This window comes from Oncorhynchus kisutch, linkage group LG12 (assembly GCF_002021735.2).
Source record: "Oncorhynchus kisutch isolate 150728-3 linkage group LG12, Okis_V2, whole genome shotgun sequence".
Taxonomy (NCBI): Eukaryota; Metazoa; Chordata; class Actinopteri; order Salmoniformes; family Salmonidae; genus Oncorhynchus; species Oncorhynchus kisutch.
In genome coordinates, this window is record NC_034185.2 from 30,805,322 (window position 1) to 30,821,277 (window position 15,956).

The 15,956-nt window shown below is 41.0% G+C and overlaps 1 protein-coding gene across 2 annotated transcripts; it reads right to left on the minus strand.

Moving 5' to 3' along the window:
* Window positions 1–5,364: 5,364 nt before the first annotated feature.
* On the minus strand, window positions 5,365–15,915 carry ahsa1a (AHA1, activator of heat shock protein ATPase homolog 1a). Of its 2 annotated transcripts, XM_031837373.1 has the most exons (12): window positions 14,091–14,324; window positions 13,440–13,479; window positions 13,219–13,330; window positions 12,910–13,033; window positions 10,629–12,758; window positions 8,956–9,038; window positions 8,689–8,806; window positions 8,490–8,581; window positions 7,871–7,996; window positions 6,393–6,494; window positions 6,245–6,296; window positions 5,365–5,867 (listed from the first exon to the last, which is right to left on the minus strand). In XM_031837373.1, the coding sequence occupies exons 5-12, from the start codon at window positions 10,906–10,908 to the stop codon at window positions 5,695–5,697; spliced, it is 1,026 nt and encodes a 341-aa protein (XP_031693233.1). In that variant the 5' UTR covers window positions 10,909–12,758; window positions 12,910–13,033; window positions 13,219–13,330; window positions 13,440–13,479; window positions 14,091–14,324; the 3' UTR covers window positions 5,365–5,694. The 2 variants fall into 2 exon arrangements, with proteins under 2 accessions (XP_031693233.1, XP_020352320.1); XM_020496731.2 differs by lacking the exons at window positions 12,910–13,033; window positions 13,219–13,330; window positions 13,440–13,479; window positions 14,091–14,324 and adding an exon at window positions 15,045–15,915 and having other exon boundaries at window positions 10,629–10,819.
* Window positions 15,916–15,956: the final 41 nt, after the last annotated feature.

A 15,956-nucleotide genomic window follows, 5' to 3' on the forward strand; every position in this document is an offset into this window, starting at 1 on the left:
TTGCCTGTTGCAAGGTGCTATCGTCCTCCATCAGCACCGGCCTGTACCCTACCTGCCCTAAGCTCTCTCCTGGCCCCTTACACTAAGTCTGAATTTGTCCTGCTAGGTGACCTATACTGGGACATGCTTCAACCACCTGACCAAGTCCTAAAGCAATGGGACTCCCTAAATCTTTCTCAGATTATTACCAATCCCACAAGGTATGGCTCCAAACACCCAGAAAAGTCAGAAAATCATCAAAAGTAAGTGAATATTTATAATGTTATTTCTGACTTCTGTTGACTCCACAACATGGCGGATATCTGTATGGCTTGATTTGTTGTCTGAGCGCTGTACTCAGATTATTGCATGGTGTGCTTTTTCGGTAAAGCTTTTTTTAAATCTGACACAGCGTTTGCATTAAGGAGAAGTGTTTCTATAATTCCATGCATAATAGTTGTATATTTTATAAATTTCTATTATGAGTATTTCTGTAAATTGATGTGGCTCTCTGCAAAATCACCGGATGTTTTGGAACTACCAAGCAAAATGTGCCAATATAAACTCAGATATTTGTATATAAACTTTATCAAACATAACATACAGTGGGGAGAACAAGTATTTGATACACTGCCGATTTTGCAGTGGTTTGCCTACTTACAAAGCATGTAGAGGTCTGTAATTTTTATCATAGGTACACTTTAACTGTGAGAGACGAAATCTATAACAAAAATCCAGAAAATCACATATGAATTTTAAGTAATTAATAAAATGTTATTGCATGACATAAGTATTTGATCTCCTACCAACCAGTATGAATTCCGGCTCTCACAGACCTGTTAGTTTTTCTTTAAGAAGCCCTCCTGTTCTCCACTCATTACCTGTATTAACTGCACCTGTTTGAACTTGTTACCTGTATTAAAGACACCTGTCCACACACTCAATCAAACAGACTCCAACCTCTCCACAATGGCCAAGACCAGAGAGCTGTGTAAGGACATCAGGGATAGAATTGTAGACCTGCACAAGGCTGGAATGGGCTACAGGACAATAGACAAGCAGCTTGGTGAGAAGGCAACAACTGTTGGCGCAATTATTAGAAAATGGAAGAAGTTCAAGATGACGGTCAATCACCCTCGGTCTGGGGCTCCATGCAAGATCTCACCTCATGGGGCATCAATGATCATGAGGAAGGTGAGGGATCAGCCCAGAACTACACGGCAGGACCTGGTCAATGACCTGAAAAGAGCTGGGACCACAGTCTCAAAGAAAACCATTAGTAGCACCCTATGCCGTCATGGATTATAATCCTGCAGCGCACGCAAGGTCCCCCTGCCCAAGCCAGCTCATGTCCAGGCCCGTCTGAAGTTTGCCAATGACCATCTGGATGATCCAGAGGAGGAATGGGAAAAGGTCATGTGGTCTGATGAGACAAAAATAGAGCTTTTTGGTCTAAACTCCACTCGCGTGTTTGGAGGAAGAGGAAGGATGAGTACAACCCCAAGAACACCATCCCAACCGTGAAACATCATTCTTTGGGGATGCTTTTCTGCAAATGGGACAGGATGACTGCACCGTATTGAGGGGAGGATGGATGGGGCCATGTATCGCGAGATCTTGGCCAACAACCTCCTTCCCTCAGTAAGAGCATTGAAGATGGGTCGTGGCTGGGTCTTCCAGCATGACAACGACCCGAAACACACAGCCAGGGCAACTAAGTAGTGGCTCCGTAAGAAGCATCTCAAGGTCCTGGAGTGGCCTAGCCAGTCTCCAGACCTGAACCCAATAGAAAATCTTTGGAGGGAGCTGAAAGTCCGTATTGCCCAGCGATAGCCCCGAAACCTGAAGGATCTGTAGGAGGTCTGTATGGAGGAGTGGGCCAAAATCCCTGCTGCAGTGTGTGCAAACCTGGTCAAGAACTACAGGAAACGTATGATCTCTGTAATTGCAAACAAAGGTTTCTGTACCAAATATTAAGTTCTGCTTTTCTGATGTATCAAATACTTATGTCATGCAATAAAATGCAAATACATTTCTTAAAAATCATACAATGTGATTTTATGGATTTTTGTTTTAGATTCCGTCTCTCACAGTTGAAGTGTACCTATGATACAAATTACAGACCTCTACATGCTTTGTAAGTAGGAAAACCTGCAAAATCGGCAGTGTATCAAATACATTTAAACTCCGTTTTTCACAATTCCTGACATTTAATCCTAGTAAGAATTCCCTGTCTTATGTCAGTTAAGATCACCACTTTATTTTATGTGAAATGTCTGAATAATAGTTGAGAGAATGATTTCTTTCAGCTTTTATTTCTTTCATCACATTCCCAGTGAGTCAGAAGTTAACTTACACTCAAATAGTATTTGGTAGCATTGCCATTAAATTGTTTAACTTGGATCAAACATTTTGGGTTTCCACAAGCTTCCCACAATAAGTTGGGTGAATTTTGGCCCATTCCTCCTGACAGAGCTGGTGTAACTGAGTCAGGTTTGTAGGCCTCCTTGCTCGCACACGCTTTTTCAGTTCTGCCCACAAATGTTATATGGGATTGAGGTCAGGGCTTTGTGATGGCCACTCCAATACCTTGACTTTGATGTCCTTAAGCCATTTTGCCGCAACTTTGGAAATATGCTTGGGGTCATTGTTCATTTGGAAGACCCATTTGCGAACAAGCTTAAACTTCCTGACTGATGTCTTGAGATATTGCTTCAATATATCCACATAATGTCCTTCCTCACGCTGCCATCTATTTTGTGAAGTGCACCAGTCCCTCCTCCAGCAAAGCACCCCCACAACATGATGCTGCCACCCCGTGCTTCATGGTTGGGATGGTGTTCTTGCAAGCCTCCCCCTTTTTCCTCCAAACATAATGATGGTCATTATGGCCAAACAGTTCTATTTTTGTTTCATCAGACCAGAGGACATTTATCCAAAAAGTACGATCTTTGTCCCCATGTGCAGTTGCAAACCGTAGACCGTAACTTTTTTATGGTGGTTTTGGAGCAGTGACTTCTTCCTTGCTGAGTGGCCTTTCAGGTTATTTCAATATAGGACTCGTTTTACAGTGGAAATAGATACTTTTGTTCCTGTTCCCACCAGATTTTTCACAAGGTCCTTTGCTGTTGTTCTGGGATTGATTTGCACTTTTCGCACCAAAGTACGTTCATCTCTAGGAGACAGAACACTTCTCCTTCATGAGCGGTATGACGGCTGAGTAGCCCCATGATGTTTATACTTGCCTACTATTGTTTGTACAGAGGAACGTGGTACCTTCAGGCGTTTGGAAATTGCTCCCAAGGATGAACCAGACTTCTGAAGGTCTACAATTGTTTTTCTGAGGTCTTGGCTGATTACTTTTGATTTTCCCATGATGTCAAGCAAAGAGGCACTGAGTTTGAAGGTAGGCCTTGAAAAACATCCACAGGTACACCTCCAAATGACTCAAATTATGTCAATTCAGAAGCTTCTGAAGCCATGACATAATTTTCTGGAATTTTCCAAGCTGTTTAAAGGCACTGTGTTTGTTTGTAAACTTCTCACCCACTGGAATTGTGATACAGTGAAATAATCTGTCTGTAAACAACAGTTGGAAAAATTACTTGTGTCATGCACAAAGTCGATGTCCTAACCGAGTTGCCAAAACTATAGTTTGTTAAGAAATTTGTTGAGGTTGAAAAACAAGTTAATGACTCCAACCTATGTAGACTTGCGACTTCAACTGTATAAAATCAGAAAATCTGCTGTCTCACCAAGGGAGTATCCCAAGGCTCAATCCTAGGCTCCACGCTCTTCTCAATTTAAATCAACAACATAGCTCAGGCAGTAGGAAGCTCTCTCATCCATTTATATGCAGATAAGTCTCAAACTCAGCTGGCCCCTCCCTGGATTTTGTGTTAAATGCTCTACAACAAAGCTTTCTTAGTGTTCAACAAGCTTTCTCTGCCCTTAACCTTGTTCTGAACACCTCCAAAACAAAAGTCATGTGGTTTGGTAAGAAGAATTACCCCTCTCCCCACAGGTGTCATTGCTACCTTTGAGGGTTTAGAGCTTGAGGTAATCACCTCATACAAGTACTTGGGAGTATGGCTAGACGGTACACTGTCCTTCTCTCAGCACATTTCAAAGCTGCAGGCAAAAGTTAAATCTAGACTTGATTTTATCTATCGTAATCGCTCCTTTTCCACACCAGCTGCCAATTAACCCCCCGATTCCGATGACCGTCCTACCCATGCTAGATTACCGAGACATAATTTATAGATCGGCAGGTAATGGTGCGCTTGAGAGGCTAGATGTTCTTTTCCATTCGGCCATCAGATTTGCCACCAATGCTCCTTATAGGATACATCACTGCGCTCTATCCTCCTCTGTAAACTGGTCATCTCTGTATACCCGTCGCAAGACCTACTGGATTATACTTATTTATAAAACCCTCTTAGGCCTCACTCCCTGCCTGAGAAACCTACTGCAGCCTTCATCCTCCACATACAACAGCTGTTCTGCCAGTCACATTATGTTAAAGGTTCCCAAAGCACACACATCCGTGTCGCTCGTCTTTTCAGCTCACTGCAGCTAGCAACTGGAACGAGCTGCAACAAACACTCAAATGGACAGTTTTCTCAATCTCTTCATTCAAAGAATCAATCATAGACACTGACAGTTGTGGCTGCATTGTGTGATGTATTGTTCTCTGTGCACTGTTTATCCCATGTTGCTGCCTTGCTATGTTGTCATCTTATGTAGTGTTGTCTCTAGTCGTGATGTTTTTTGTCCTATATTTATATATTTTTTAATCCCAGCCACAGGAGGAGCCTTTTGGTAGTCCAGTGTTTTCCACCACCATCGACAAATCAATTTATAAAATTTCTCATAGAAGAACGTTGTCGCATCCCTCCGATAAAGTTCCAGACACTTGTAGAATCTAGGCATTGAAGCTGTTCTGGCTCGTGGTGGCCCAACACCCTATTAAGACGCTTTATGTTGGAGTTTCCTTTATTTTGTCAGTTACTTGTATATCCAGTGGGATAATATATCCCCATCCATCCGTCTAGATCTTGTACGATTGTATCCAAAGGACTGTCTTCTGGATGTGTTAGCTGAACTATATTATTGATGCCAAAACCTTTTGTAATTAAATGTATCCCTTGCTGTCCATTTTTTCATGTGTAATGCGAATTGTTTGACATCTTAATTTTGTTAAAATATGCATGCTTTTTATTTATTCAGACTAAGATTATCAGGCTTGAGAGCAACCATGTTTCCATACAATTTTTTCCAGAGAAACATCACCGGACATAGGGTAGCCATCGAGCAACAGTATTAACAAGCATTCTTTTAATCATTTGTCTTGCAGTTAGTCGTCATTAAACCCCCAAAACATAATTCAGTAAAAATGTCATTTATTTCAGCATGACACACTTCAAATGTGCAGAATTGGAGATTGAGAATGCTAATAGTTAATTCCAAATATACTGTCAATCGAGTAATTGTTTCTACATCTCATTTTGCCTATAGACTCAGTAAAGTAAGCACAGACATCAAAGAAAGCCTTGAACCAATGACCCTTACACGGACTGCCAGTCTTCCAAGTGGAAAAGGCACCGTTTGTCTACGCACGATGTAGGGCTGGTGCTACCAGAGACTGCACTAAAGAGAGTATTCATCTACATTAAATAATCAGGTTTTTTTTTTCTCTTTTTTTTTTAAAGACATTCAGTAGAGTCGGGCCCCGAATCCAAAAGTCTGTTTGATGGCTTCAAAGTAGTGTCTCTTCCAACCCTCTTTTGTCCGATCCTCCTCTACCGTCGGGACTCCTTTAAATTCTACCTTCAGCTCAGTCTCATTGCCTCGATCCTTCATGTTCAGGGTAATAGTTGCATAGTGCTCTGGAAAAGGGAAATCAGAGCCAGTTTTAGAATCACTTGTTGCTAAAACAATAATATATCCAAGCCAGTTATGTTACTATCCAAGGTTTCTCAAGTCCAGTTGTGGGCACCCAACAGGGTATGCACGGTTCTGCCAAGTAGCAACACACTGGATCCAACTAATCATCATGCCTGTAATTAGTTGAGTCAGGTGTGTTCATTGTAGGATGGACCAAATCCTATATACCCTGAGGGTGCCCAGGAGCAGAGTGGAGAAAGCAGCTAAGAATTGTAGAAATGACCCGGATAAAAAAAAAGACCTAAGTAGAGAAATGCTGAAAGTTGCCCAGGAACACACACAAATCAAGGGCCCCACTGGGCAAGGTGGGGAAACCTACCACATGGCCAGGTCTTGAACCTCCATTTCATAACTATCTTTTCATCTGGGACCTAAGAAGTGGAAACCAAAACCAGTTAGATTTGGTATTTCTCCACCAATGGGTCATGATCAACAGAACATGAGCTCAAGCAGATGCATGTCCTCACCAGCTCCAGAAACTCTCCGTTGACGCTTCCCTCTAGCAGCTGAAACTTCCCTCCTTTGTCTCCGTCGACCACTGCTGCAGCATGGGTGAATGCCTGGACCATCTGCATTACGAGAGAGGAGACCATAGATTAGTCAAATCAGCACTGATTCCTATGCCCTCAGCCAATTGTAGGCATGATTCAAAAGAGTTATGGGACGACAATTTAAAAAGTAGGTAGGCGTTATATTATAATAGGCAACATTTTTAAAGCGGAAGTAATCCACTGAGTTAAAGTCTAGTCTATTGAGGTTGGTCTTCAATCCCTATTAAAACCAACAGATACAGTAAAATCCAACATAAGGGTATTGGAGTGAATAAAAAAAAATTTGCGCTGAAAATTATTTGCAGTGGTGAAATTATTTGCACTAGTGAAGTACAGGAGAAAAACAATAGCAAATCAATTCTATCAAAACCTTGATAGAATACTTTCCATTGAAGGCAAACAAACACATGCACTCAAATATATACTTACTGGTTTTCTGTGCAAATTGTATTTATGCAAATTGTGTCAATTCAGCTTTGTTGCTATTGATACTTTAATGTCAAATTTGTGAATTAAACCATTCTCTACCGACTAGGGAAAGTACTGGAGTGTATTCATTAGTGCACACCGTAGAAAAACCTTTCGCAACGGTAATGTTTTGCAATGAAAACCAAATTAAAAGTTTATTTCAAATGCTATTAAACTTGTTTTTCATCAGAAATGATTGCCTATGGGTACCTTCATGTGTGTTAAATATTACACATCTCATTTATAGATTTTAGATATTAATTAAAGAATTGTTTTTGGAAAACGCTGTATTATGGTTAGCTGGAATGGAATGTTTGTATCCTGTATATTTGACTCCTGATATGTGGTGGTCTCACCTAGCGATCGTAAGATGAATGCACTAAGCTAAGTCGCTCTGGATAAAAGCATCTGCTAAATGACAAATGTGAAATGTAAATGTTTTATATACAGATCTCATATGACAGTATTTCATTATGTTTTATGTCACAAAGCTGTATTTGTTATGTTTGACTGTAAAACCTGAGGCGGATATACAGCGGCTTGCTAAAAATCCTGATTTGTCTCTCTGAAATGAAAACATTAAGTGGTAGATCTTAAACAAATAGATGTCTGTCATTACACAACCCAATGCCATGATTAGATTGTGAAAAAAAACTTGTACATTCTTGAAACAATAAATGTTAATTTACCAACATTTCTGAAAATGGATATAGCTTTTTGAATATAAACTCTTCCAAGTGTTTATTGGACAAGTTCAGGTTAGTCCCTCCAGTTTCTGCCCTTACGCGTTTGTTTGGTTCCTTGTGAATTCATCCCTGAATTGGTTTCCAAGCATATTACTTCAGCCTGTCATATCTGGCCCAATCAGTGATGTTGGAGGAAAGGACAAGGAAGGGAAGCTAGTATTTGACTACTTTACTACTCACGTCCTGGTTGATGAAGGTTCTGTACAGCTCGTCAGGTGAGGTGAGGAAGGTCTCCTTGAGACTAAACTTGCAGGTGGGGATCTTGACCCCTGTGCTAGGAGAGGGGGCTGATACGGAGGAGCCAATCTGGGGACATAGACAAGCGTGATCATCCTGTTATTCAGAAATTCTGATTATGAATACTTAAAATCCAGAACGTGGGAAGTTCAGTAGATGGATTACGTATTGGATTCATTATGTGGCGCTTTACATCAATAAGGGGGATGGGGAAATCACTTAATTCACTACCCATGTTGGAATTCTACTTGAATGGACACTTATCAGTTGAATTCTTGTCAATAAAAAAAGCATTCCAATTTCTTTTTTCTTCAACATACAACATGTATGAAACATTTCCTACACGGTTTGTTATTGCTAGTAGGGTTTTAATCATGCTCATTAGCCCCTTGATACAGGGGTTCTTTGTCTCAATTCTTCCCCCTTCTCCTTTTGTGTATGGGATTGAAGTAAATATTAGCTGGAGAGAGTTTCCACCATTGTTAAATCCATGACGGATGTGAAATAGAAAGGAGAAAGGTAGATAATGGGGACGTAAGGTGAGAAGGCAACTGCCACCCACCTGGGTTTTGTCCACTTTGACCTTTGTCTGCGTTGGCTGTGGCTTGCTCGCCACTCCATTCGCCGTTGGGAGGATCATGCCCTGAGTGAACTCTGCATTCATCGGAAAAGTTCAATTTCAATCAGTATCAAGCTCAACTATTAATATCTGTTTAAACAGGCACAAGGGTTAAATTGACTTTAATAAATAAAGACCTCACCGGATTTGAGGTGGTCCACATAGCTCCCCAGGGCAGCGCGCACTTTCTTCGCTCCCTCCTTCTTCATGAGTTCGGTGAGGGTTGTGTTGGGTTCATCTTTGCAAAGTGACACACTGATCTGTGCCCGGGGGGGGGGGGCAAAGATAATACCCAATGTTAGGTGTGGTCTTGTTCTTTTTACCATTACAAAAGTAACGCAAAGAAATAACATTACAACCAATAGCCTTCAGCGGTCGATGTGCAAATTAGCATTCTGTCATAACCTACATCTAGGTCGTCCATGTCATTTTCATCGGAGAGGTTGGGAACTTCGATGTTCCCTTTGTACTTGATTCCGGTTTTTGATGTTCCTGGGACAGAGCGAGAGAGAAAGAGATGTCATGAAACCTACTTTGAAGAGACACTATGACAACCCACCCACTTCTCACTGAACCCCTGGGGCTTTGTGTGCTGGAGAATATAATTACAGTCTCATTGCCATGGAAACAAGGGCTATGCTGCTCTTTAGTAGGCAAAACCCTCTGCTTCAAACAAAATGTAGGATACATTTCGTAGAAAATACACTGTCAGAAAACCTATGTTCAACATGAGTTCCATATAGAGTGATGTGTGTGTGTGTGTCTGCTAGTGGTCACGAGGCCAAGTATCATGATACCACGGTAGGAAAAAAAATTGCCTAGCCGTCCCCTTTGCCTTGTCCCCCGGATGCTTGTTCCTGTTTTCTTAATCTTCTGAGCATGTGCTACGCAAAAACCTGTCAATTAAATTCACACTTCCACTCAATACAATTCACACTTCTACTTGTATAGAATACGGCATAGATCGGTTGATTTACTCATATTTGCAAAGGCCTACCTTTGGCTGCAGGAATATACGGGCGTGAGCTGCATGTCATTGTGGCAGGCTTCAGTTAACACACCTCCCTCCTTCACACGGTCTCCCCCAAACACACCACTCTCTCTCCCACAAACACTGCTCCCAACTTTCAAAACACTAAGCACCAAACAGAACTTAAGGAGCACCAGAAAGAGATCAGTTTTTGATGTATTTTAGGCTTCCGTTAGGCCTATATGAATCACATCTCATGAGTAGCAGACCCTTTTCCTTTCTTCCTGTGCCAATCAAATTTACCTAAACCAACTTTTAAGGTTGTTAGCTAGCTAGGGTACATGACTGAACACTGTTATCAAACCAATAATTAGCGACCCGGGATTAGTTTAAAACGGCCTGCGACATGGTTTGTGAAACGATATAAAATGCACGCGAATACCGATAGAAAGAATAAAAGGAATCTCTGGTAATATGGGTCTTATTTGAACCGTTTAGGCTAGAGACAAGGGGTTTTCTTTGCTGTAAAGCTGCACGCATGCTTGTCAATTTCCCCTCTCTGGCACTCACGAGGCTGCGTGATAGCGAACTGGCAGTCTACTCAGACTGGCCTGTGCTTATGGCTTGTAACAGCCGACTAAATGAAACAATGTATCAAATCTTGCGCACTGCTCCAATTGAACAAATCTACAACCATAACAGAAGACTCATCAGGGCCTGTGCACCCCCACCACGTCTAAATGATATATTTTTTTAACTGATGGAGGAATAGATGTGCATGAAGAGTGGACAGAGAGAAGCGGTGAGTGAGGGCTGGAAGAGGATGTGGTTGGCTGATTACAGCTACCACAAGTGATATGCGCATACAAGTGAAGTGGATATTATTGAACCGGAGCTTACTTGTGGCCGTTGCTTAAATTCCACTGAATGTATTAACAAACTAGGCGCCAGCAGGTTCATTTGATCGGTAAGGCCGAAATATTCAGTAGTATTATATGAAACGGTACTACGGTATTCTAAAAAGTTGGCATCCGTATCATGACATTTTAGTGCCGTTATACCGTATAATTATTATAATTATACCGTTCAACACTAGTATCTGCTGCACTCACCAGTCCACGTCGCCTTGACGTTCCACTCGTAGAAGTAGATGAGCTTCCCCTTGCGGTTGTTGATGGATGCCTCACCATCCAGATTGGGGATGTCAGTGACCTCGCAGCTCCCCTCTGGGCCCTCCACGCGCAGCCCCAATAGAAGCTCCTTCAGCTTGTCTGTTGACCAGCCGGTCACATCTCGTTCGGTCCTGTAGGGACAAACAATGAACATATTCAACTGGGTCGCGTTCATTGGGAAACAGTCACTAACAAAGCATTCTGTAACAGAATCAAGCATTTGCTATTGGAGGATTTCCCCATTTCAAGGGCTTTTTCTAGAGGGACTCAAAAGTCAAGCTCCTTTAATAACATTCATACGCAAGTGAATTGTTTCCTGTAAAAATATAGTTCAGTTGTAGTTAAGGGGATTCGTTGACAGTGTTTACTTAGCTCGCACCATGATCACAGTGAGGCAGACCATTATGTAATTTCCCCTTAATAAAAGTAATGATCAGGTAGAGAAAACATTTCACTCTCACACTCGTAGCTCTTTTCAGTTCAGAGGGTTGTGATCATTGCTACCGTTTGGTGTCAAGTGTTATAAATATCCCCCATCTGCACCACAGTTGTACCCTGTCCCCGGTGCTCCAGAAATAGCTTTGCTTAAAACCCTTCAGTCAGTGCCACCAACTAGAACATTCCAGAGGCTTCTCGACAGACCATAGGGGAAGAAAACCAAAAAACCTGGGAGCCTAACACTCCATACGTTTTGATAACCGTGTGAATCTCTCTGACAAGGTGACTTATCAATATAGCGTGCTCTATTTACCCAGATTTGAAAATGATAATTACCATCAAAGTAGCTATCATGCAAGACCCTGCACATCATCTCTAGCTGACACCGTCACTACTTTAAAAAAAAGTGTATTTACTGTTCTATATCTTACTGAACTAATATTTGTTTATGCATTTGGTCTTGTATAGAACACTATCCTAGTAGCAGTCTAGTATTTATAACATGCCATGAATACTAAGATTCTCTGCAAAAAAGAACTAGCTATCTAGTTGATATTAGCCTAATAACCTTATTTCAGCTAACCAGATCCTCTTCTCCTTCAGCCAGTGTCAGTCTTTCCTTAACTATATGAAATCTATTTCAATTCATGGTGTCAGAATGCACTGCTGTATGAAAATAAATTCAGAACTAACTTGTTGACATGTTCTGTTGCAGAATCAAACCCAGATCAACTCATTGCAGAATGTATCCATTATGGATAAGTGTATTTGACAATGCACCTCGTCACCCATCAAATGACGTCAAACACCTGAAGTCCAACAATTACATCGTTTAAGAAATCAAAATAGTAAACAATGCATACATATAAACCTCTGAATTTAAGCCAACATTAAAATGATTTAGTCAATGTCACAAACCTGGAACGTCAAAGAGCACCATATGAACTATTATCATCATCATCCGAGAGCGCACAGATTCTGCTTTTCCATTTTAGGAATTAGACCGGCACAAATAAGTGTAAAACAGAATATTGTGATTTTGGTAGGCAAGTTACAAATTGAAATTTGATATTTTTTATCAAAGCTAGCCAACTCCAGGAAAATGAGAAACACACATACTCAAAACAAGGAAGCAATGCCTAATCGCAGCTATATCAACACACTTCTTGTCAATTTAACAGGTCCATGTTGCTGCTGTCAATTGTGAGCAGATTATTTACCACTGCATTCAGTCTGAACCCCAGAATAAGCAGCAGGAGGACAACATTACACAGATTAAAAAAAGGTAGCAAAAACAATACACCACAACACTTAAACATGTTACTGAGTCTAGATGTTATCAAATCAGGAGAAGAACAAGTGAAGGAAGCAGCATAGGGAAAATGGGCGAAGGTAGGGTGGGTTTATAGAGATCAGATTTAAACTTGAAGTGTTGAAAGACCATAAAAGGGTATAGTGTGGAGTAATGGTTAACTAGAGAGATGGTTGACCATGGAATAAACATAAAATGGGGTGCTTGTGTGCTTCTGCAGCACTTTTAGGCCCATGTCCAGTCATACTCTGGGTCTCAGTATGTGTCCCTTGACGTCATTCCATCTCAGTTGCAGCATTCAATTCATGGTCATCGTGTGCCTATGAATCACAACATTAAAGACAATGAGTGATCACAGCATTTCCACATATTGAGCCATAGGCAATACAACTTCAGCATTGAGGACAGCATTTTGTTGACAACATGGTGGTTTACGCTGTCTACTGTGTGTAAATGATGGCAGAATCTTACAATCAAATGGACCTACAGCTGGTGTATGTGCTTCCTTAGGCCTGCACATCAACCAGTACCGGGAACACTGTAGACTTGGAATGCTTGCTCTCAAAGTGCTGCTTGAACGTCTTCGGGTCTGCATCTATAAACATCAAGTACAAAATGGAGAAAGTTCATCTGTGGCTTAGATTGAAATCAGAAATTGACGAATTATAAACTAAGCAATACGATGCAAAAAACAACTACCCATATGAAAAGACTGTACCACAAAGGCCAGTACAATAGTCTACACATGGAGAGAAACCTAAAGGCACGCACGGTACTAACCAATACTACTCAACCGACAGACAGGGAAGGTGTGGACCTGAGCTGCAGTCTTCTGGTTCGCAGCTGCTGCCGTCTTAGCAGCCACCGCCATGGCATCAGTCACCAAGTTCAACTTGAGAGTGGAGCATGCGTTATATATCAATAAACCCATGCAACGTCTTCCTGCCATGTCAGAAACAGACCAAAGCAGGAGAATAGTGGTCCAGGTTGAAACAGCTTACCTAGTTGAGAGGTGGCAAGACTCAGGCACACCCACTGGTTCTGGAATAAAGAAGGTGCAAATAAGGTTTGCAATTTGGCATCAATAACATGACAGTAATTCTACCTCAAATAAACATGCGAGTACCAATTACTTTAAAACCCACCATAGTAGGAAGGACTAAATAAGGTTACATAACATTGCATACTAGCTATACTAATGATCTGTCCAGACTATAACAGCAAACAATGTTTTCCCACAGTAAATTAAGCACACTGTTGACTCAAGAGGATGCTAATCAGTCCATCTCTGAAACCTCCCAAAAAGCAAGACTAAAATAATACAGCTAGCTAGGGTAGCTATAAGTCAAGTAGGCTACCCACCCCTCACCCACAAACACACAAAGAATGCCTAGCCCTAGCTTCACCATCTAAGTTAAGTAGCAAGCTAGACTTAGTTTATAAAGCCAAAGACAACTAAACTTGTTTTAATTCATGTATAATTAATTTAAATGGCTAGAGAAACAAACGGTTAATATAGCCACCTAGCCAGGCTAATGTTGCTAACTAGATAGGCTATTTCAATTTAAAACTTGCCCAAGACAGTTAACAATTGTCAATTTCTGATTGACTAAATGAGGCTAACATTAGATAGCTAATCCAGAGATTCTTACCTTTGCCTCAATTTGACAGTATCGTCCAGATCTTCAAGGCCCTCGTGAGTGTCGTTAAGCTTGAGACAGGCATTTGTAGTTCTAGATGATATCCGCATTAACAGCTAATTAGCATAGTTATCAAAACGTACCGGCAGGGTAAACCTACATGAAAACACAGCCCTTAATTGAAGCGTTTCTAAAATCCACAATGGCTCAAACGAACGGTGGAAAAACGATTGGAACCATTTCTGTGTTTGACCGCTAGGTTTTATATGTATTACGACTAATACTGACGAAGACTATAAGTAAGTGGATCGTCCACCAAAGTCACAGAGTTACAGATCTTTCACTCTCATTGAAAGCAAGTCTAAAAAGCAGTAGATATGTTCTATATGCAGTATTTCTATTGCTTCCATTCCTTAGATTTCGTTTTTGTATCTTTTACTTTTGGTAACGTTATTGTACACCAGCTATATTTTTGGTCATGGGAAATATTTCATAGCGGTTTAGAAAGTACAATTATTCTCTACACTATACTTGCTTGTTTTGTCAGATTAACTGAAATGAGGCTAACTATTACAATTTTAGCAACCAAGAAATGGCGGAGCTGTTTCTGCATAGTGCATCTTTAAAACGCAGAAATAGTCTAGGGTAGAGAGCTACGGAACGCTCAACTCCGATCTCATTAAAAAACGTAGATGAACGTTTCGTTCTCATAAGAGAACGTAGGTGAGCGTTCCTCGGCTTATGGACAGTACAGCTCAGATGCTGCTGTAGCCTCTCTCAACCCCTCACTTGATAACGACCTGCCGACAAGCACCCTCATAAGAACAGAAACGGAGGTGCAGGTTATGCAATGTATACGACAGCATAATCGAATCCCACAAAACATGCGATATTTGAAAAAGGCCTTTTGCCGAGGTCTGCTGAGACAGCCCATCTAGCTGAAGAAAGCACACTAACGTTACTCACCAATGCCAGTTATTGACGTTTGTTGCATCGGCTCTCTCCTCCACGATCCAGCGTGGATCCCCTTCTCCCCATTTCGCCATGATGACAGCGGTGTCTAGTTAATGGGTTAGCTACAGTAGCTAATGTTATTTGCTAGCTACTACCAAAAAAAAACTGTTCAAAATGATTTCCTAAAGCTGGCTAACGTCAGCTAACTAACTAGTTAAATGAATTACAAATGCTTATAACCAAAAAGGATGAAACGTGACGAAAAGCTACGTTAGCTACACAGCTAGCCACAGGCTAACGTTGGTAATATCAACCTAGATGGCAAAGTGTAGCTACTATGTATGTATTTTTAACTGACAAATTCGATTAATCGCTAACCAAAACATTAACTTTAGCTAAATCGACTGTAAATCCTTTGTATTTCATCTATCTAAAACTGCGTTATGGCCGTAGAAATGTACCTGAGCGCCGGTGTGCTTGGTTTTAGGACCCTGGTTTTTCTCGAAAACTCGTTTTGAAATGCAAGGAGCTTGCGCACTCGCCGTAGAAATTACTAGAAGCGGACTAGAAATGACTGGAAGGGGAAAAGAAGCGGATGTAGCTACATGCGGAAGTTCCTGTCAAAAGGAAATGGTCGTCACTAGTTCCCAAAGCCACACACCTTGCCTATTTCTACCATTTATCTTCTTTAACATTATGCCTTACCTTCAATTAAGACAAAAATAATAGTTTTTTTTCATGAATTATTACGATATAGCGTCTTTGTGGCAACCAGTTTATTTATTTTTACATTTAAAAACAAATAAAGCCTATATTACAGTACTAACAGTATTTGATATCAAGACACGTCTTAATACTAAACATATTGCTTTGTTTGGGAAAATGTGTGACAGGAAAGTGATTCCCCTCAGTCTCTCTACGATC